This window comes from Carlito syrichta, unplaced genomic scaffold (genome assembly GCF_000164805.1).
Source record: "Carlito syrichta isolate Samal-C Ts95f unplaced genomic scaffold, Tarsius_syrichta-2.0.1 Scaffold311911, whole genome shotgun sequence".
In the NCBI taxonomy this organism is placed as follows: Eukaryota; Metazoa; Chordata; class Mammalia; order Primates; family Tarsiidae; genus Carlito; species Carlito syrichta.
Window position 1 is genome coordinate 61,670 of NW_007256007.1, and position 5,748 is coordinate 67,417.

The 5,748-nt window shown below is 53.4% G+C and overlaps 1 protein-coding gene across 1 annotated transcript in view; it reads left to right on the forward strand.

Annotated features, from left to right (window-relative positions):
• Nucleotides 1-5,748, forward strand: part of MSI1 (musashi RNA binding protein 1) — a 28,048-nt gene that overhangs the window by 2,675 nt on the left and 19,625 nt on the right. Inside the window, exons 3-6 of the mRNA XM_008069305.2 lie at nt 4-82; nt 182-266; nt 3,211-3,252; nt 4,805-4,897. Of these exons, the coding sequence (XP_008067496.1) occupies nt 4-82; nt 182-266; nt 3,211-3,252; nt 4,805-4,897 (299 nt within the window). The remainder of the gene's footprint in view (nt 1-3; nt 83-181; nt 267-3,210; nt 3,253-4,804; nt 4,898-5,748) is intronic.

The window sequence follows — 5,748 nt, forward strand, 5'->3', positions numbered from 1 at the left end:
AAGGGCTGCGCGAGTACTTCGGCCAGTTCGGGGAGGTGAAGGAGTGTCTGGTGATGCGGGACCCCCTGACCAAGAGATCCAGGTGAGCCCCTCACCCCCTCCTCCTGCTCCCGGCTCGCCCCCCTCCACCCGACACTCACTGCCTTGTAACCATCTGCCTCTCCCTCACTACTGCGCGCAGGGGTTTCGGCTTCGTCACTTTCATGGACCAGGCGGGGGTGGATAAAGTGCTGGCGCAGTCGCGGCACGAGCTCGACTCCAAAACAGTGAGTGGCCCTCCGGGCCTCGGGGGTCCTTTGGGAGAGGGAGGCTGCCGGAGGAGAGGGTCAGGACTCTCTGCAGGGGACAGTTGAAAGAAGGGAGTTTTCTGAGTAAGAGGGCTAAAACTTTGTCACTAGAGTTGGGGGCGAGGGGAGGAGAAAAATCCTCATCCCTCTATGAGATGATGCTGCATCCCCCTCCCCTAGTATTGGTGAGGAGGAAGCCGCCACCGTCCTCTCGCTGGAAGTGCTATTCATGATGCCTGCGAGCAGAGCTTGGGGTGGGGCTAGGTCCCTCCCTAGCCCAAATTGGGTGAGTCAGGGTAGCTGTGACCCACCCGGTGGCTTCTCTGAACTCCAACTAGTATTTGGCTCTGCGATACCCGCCCCCCCTTCATTCCAGACCAATGGCAAAGCATCACCGAATCCCCCTCCCTCCCTTTTTGCCTCCTCCCCCGACTTTTGGTCAATGAGCTCCTTGCTTTGTGTGGAAGACACGGACCTGCTTTGCCCATGAAGGGGATTTATGAGAAGGGCGCTAGCTTGCCTGGAAACAACCCTTCTGAAGAGTAGATCTCAGGAGAAGCTGCTTGTTTGGCATTCAAACTCCTGGAACATTTTGCTGCTATCCCACTGCTCCCCAGTGTCTTGGACACTGCAGGGGGTGCTGGCCCAGGCCTGGCTCCTCCGGGGAAGAAGGGGAAGGAGAAAGTCAGAGGAGGGGTTACTTTGTGATGAAGGTGTCTGCCTGCCAGGGGCTGGGGACAGTGTGATCTCCTCTCTTCACACTCCTCCGCTCTTCCCCAGCCGGGCCTCTCTGCTTGGGTCAGTCACTGGCTCCTGTTTACCTGCAACAATAGCTGGTTGTGCCCAAGAATTTGTTAAATTACCGCCTGTCCCCAGCTCCTGTTATCTCTGCCCAGTGGCTCCCACTCCCGCTCACGGTAATGAGCAAATGAGGCCAGGCCTCAACTTTGCCGGCTCTGAAAGGATCTTCTTGGCGCAGCCTGAGTGACCCAAGCTGGAAATGGAGAGACAGTGGCCTATTGTTTTTGGTGATTATCTGCCATAAGCTGCCTGTTCTCCTACCATCCCCTGTCCTCAGAATGCACTGATGGCTTCTGCAGTGCTCAGGAGGCTGAGATTTAGGGGCTGGAGCTGGGGGGTGGAGGAATGGAAGATTGATAAGGGGAAGAGAAAGAGAGAGGGAGGAGGGTGAGATGGGTATCCTTAGGCGATGGGGACTGCAGAGGGCTTTGTCTGTGGCGTCCTCCGGCCTGGGAAAGGGGGTGGGAGGGAGGTTTACTGTGGGGAGTCTATTTTGGGTTCTGACTTTCACCTTTTATTTACTTGTTGGGTTTTATTTATGTTGCCAGCTGTGAGTCAGAGTGGAAGTGGGGTGTGTCAGGGACTGGGTGTGTGCGTGGATCTGTGGCAATGTGGCTTGGGTACTGTCTCCCCATCAGGGGCGGGGGGGGGGGGACTGTTTGTGGTGTGCTGGTGGCTGGGGAGGCTGCTTCTGGGAGAAACAGGAGGATGAAAGTGTCCAGATGGGAAAAATGGGCAGCTGTGATTTTCCCTGGAGCCCAGTGGGACTTTGCAGGAGAGGAGGCGCTGCCCTAGCATGAATTTTGGAGGTTCCATCTATGTGGATGGATTCCCGTGAGGGAGCCTATAGGAGGCTGGTTCCTGCCCCGTGCCATTCAGTCAGAGAGAAACCAGAGCCAGTTACCTAGAACGAGGCTGAGTTTTAAACAGAAGGAACTTTGGGAAAAAATAGATTTTCCCTGTGATTGGCTGGTGAACTTATGAATGATGTCCACCCATGTGGGTGGCAAGAAACTGGCATGACCTGGCCTCATAGGCCCTGCATTGATCACAGTGTCTCATGCCCTGTCTTTTGCTGTTTGTCAGTATGGCTGTAGTCCCCAGGAGTCCCCAGGTGGATCTTGATTTTTCCCTCTGGCTGTTCACAGCCAGGGGCAAAGGTGGCCTGCTGGTAATAGCACCTTTGTTTGTGCAGTGAAGGGCAGTTCACAAAGGGCCGCTTTCACCCACGTTATCTCATTGGATTCCCCTTGGATTCTCCACAGCTGCTCCTGGGGAAAGTGGGTGTGATTGTCCCCACTTTGCAGATGAGAGAACTGAGGCTCAGAGGGTTCAGACTTGTTACCAAGATCACAGGCTTAGCAAGAGGCCCAAAGTTTCTGAGTTCAAATCCCATACCCTTTCACGTCACCTAAGTCTGTACTCTGCTGCAATCTGCTTCGCCCTGAACCAGCTGCATTATCAGGAAGCTATTTGCTCACAGCCTCAAGGAGGGCTGTTGAATGCTGATAGGATTGGGAAAACAGAACTGAGTCTACTCCTGGTGGTTATGAACTCTTACCTTGTAACCTTTTGCAGGCAAAGAGTATTTTCATTTTCGAGGCTTCTAAAGCCCGGATTGCATTCCTTACCTAAGCAGGTATTTGTGTGAAGTCAGTTACACAAGGAAGGCCCTCGATTTACCTGATAGTGGAAAGAATGAGGACTTGGATGATGATGATGGTTATTATTATTATTATTATTATTATTATTTTGGTTCTTGCTGTGAGCTAGACACCATGCCAAGTGCTTGACATGCATTATCTCTAAAATCTGCAAGTGACCCTTTGAGGCAGGTGTTATTATTTGCCCATTTTACAGGTGACTTTGACCCCAAGGTTCAGAGAGATGAAATAACTTGTCCATGGTCTCACAGTTGGGACGCATTGTAAATGGGATTTGAGCCCAGCAGCTTGACTTTGGGCCTAAATGCTTAACCTGTATGCTTTCCTGCCGGAGGCTATCGGAGTTTCTGTTACCTTTGTGTCCTGGGACAAGAGAGGTTCTCAAGGCTGAAGGCTTTGTGGTCATCCATTTGAAGTATGATAACCAAGTTCTCTTCTGTTTCTCTCTTCTCTTTTAGATTGACCCCAAGGTGGCCTTTCCTCGGCGAGCACAGCCTAAGGTAGGTGTGTCTGTCTGGGAGAAGGTCTGTGACCACGAGCAACTCTGGGTGGTGATTTTCCCAGCATTCTCTGCTTTGGAAGATGCTTCTGGAACCTCTGTTTGGAGTGTTTCTGGAATGGGTGGGAGGAGGGGATTATTGATGTCCTTGCTCTGTGTCATGAAGACACTGCATATCTTTCCACCTGAGTTCTGGAGTGGACTGGAGAGGGGCTTGCATGTGGTAGGAGAAGGGGAAGCCACTCGGGGGACTCATTGCTCTGTATTTGAAGCCAGTAAAATTTGGAGCCTGAGTCTAATTCCGACCTCATAGATTACAGCCTCTGTTCCCAGGGCTTCTGGGGGTCAAACACAGGACAGGCTTAGTCCCTGAGGCTGAGCTAAAGTTGGGGTAGGAAACTACCTTAGACCCACTCCCAGTCACCCTTGGCAGAGGGGGAGGAGGCTACAGAGTCTGTCACCTGTTGTCATTCAGCTTATGTGTCTGTGGCCGCTCTCTCAAATACTCTCTTATCCCAGTGCTCTGGCAAGTTCTCTGGGGAAAAGGGTAGGGTGTGCAGAAAATGGATTTCTGAGCAGTTGATTGGTATAGCACTCAAAACTTTTGGTGCAGGGGCCTAAAATTTTATTCCAGGCTGCAGATCTTAATTTTTAAGGGATACAATCTAGAAGACAAGAGGAAAGACTGACTACAGAACAGGAGTCGGAAACCCTGGGTTTGCTGACTTATCACATGTCCTAGGATGAGGTCCCTCTCTGGGAGATCTCAGTTTCCCCTTTTGCAAGGGGACTGATGGGAACTAGAGTGCTTTCAGATTCTGAGCCCCTGAATTCCACCATGGCCCAGCTCCTGCCAGGGTGAAGGGAGAGGAACAGTTTTAGGAGACAGGAAAGGGGCATCTCTGGAAGGGGTCCAGCAGAGGGCCTGAAAGCAATTATGGAGCAGGTATTCTAAGGAAGCCGCACCAGGGAGCACATGGTCGGAATTGGGTTAATTCCATTAAGCAGTTTGGTGACAGAAGGTGCTTTAGTGTTAGGATGGGGCTGGGAATTGCTGCGGATTAGCCATGCGCTCCTGGGGTAATTAGGACCATGTGTTCTTCCTAAAACAGGGCTGGGGCCACTGGGCTGCCAGAGGTTGGATTGGGAGGAGGTTGATGAGGAAAATGTCGACATTGAGTTCAGGGAGGCCCTGCAATGGGCCTTGGTGTCTCCCAGGATGGCTGGTGGGGTCTTCAAGTCAGGCTTGGGTCTGGGTACCTGGCCCACCCCCTTCTCTGTATTGAGTGCCTCAGGGAAGGCATTTTCTGGACACAGTCCCCAGAAAGGGAGGCAGGAGGTAGGCACACAAGAGCCAGCCAGGATGTGGGATGCACAGCTGCCCATGACAGGCCTAGAGGCGAGGGTCCAAGAGGGAGCTTGGGGGGGCCTTCGAAAAGGCTGGGGCCACAGAGAGCTTGTCAGCTGGCATCCTGGCAGGGGGGCCGAGCCCCTGCTGGTGGCGGTAGGCCACAGAACTCAGATGCCCACTTTCTCATTCCCTCCCCTAACAGATGGTGACTCGAACGAAGAAGATCTTTGTGGGGGGGCTGTCGGTGAACACCACAGTGGAGGACGTGAAGCAATATTTTGAGCAGTTTGGGAAGGTGGGTCTAAACTGAGGGTGCTTGCTGGGACTGTGAACGCACCGTAGAATGGATCAGTAGCAGGCGGGGTCCAGCCAGGTCATTCCGATTCCTGAAAAAGATTACAGTGGGGCTGGGTCCTTCTAGGGGGGAGGCCAGGCCAGTCCACCTTTCGGGCTCCTGGCTCATCTATGAGCTTCAGATCCAACATCCCAAGGGAGAGGGAAGCCACACAGTAGCTGTGCCTGTTATTGTCCTTCCGCTGTATTTTTCTCCTGCTTATCTTCACTCTCCCGAGGGAAGCTACGCTCCATAGCCAGTTCAATCCAGTCACCCCTTGGCCTCCCGGGAGTTTGCACCTGTCCAGACCTTGGGCGGTTGCACCTCCCCCCACCCCTTCCTGGTGGGGATGATAAGGAGGCAATAAATATGACTCCCAATTGCACCCGGCACCCTAGTTGCACAGGTGGGGAGCTTGAAGAGGCACTGGGAAGCTGTGGATCCCCCAGGTCCTGGGGGGGAGCTGAAGAGAGCACTCCCGATTTTTATCAGGCCTAGCGGATTGGCTCTAAACTCTGAGGTGCATGGAGCTTTCATTTCTGGGCCTCTGGAGAGGTAGCTATGAAGAAGTAGGTGTGGCCGCATCAGACAATAGGGTGCCCTCAGAAAGGTGAGCAGTGTGAACTTCAAGGTCCCACGGGGAGATAGCACAGAGGGGCCCGAGTTTGAAGCCTGGGGGTGCAAGAGGGTTGCTCTTTCTTATCTCAGGTGAGGTAGGCTGGGGGCTGGGTCTCTCGTTTCCCATCAAGGCATCTGGAGCCCCCCGACAGGCAAAGGGGGACGTGGCGGAGGGAAACGGGCTGTGAGCTGGG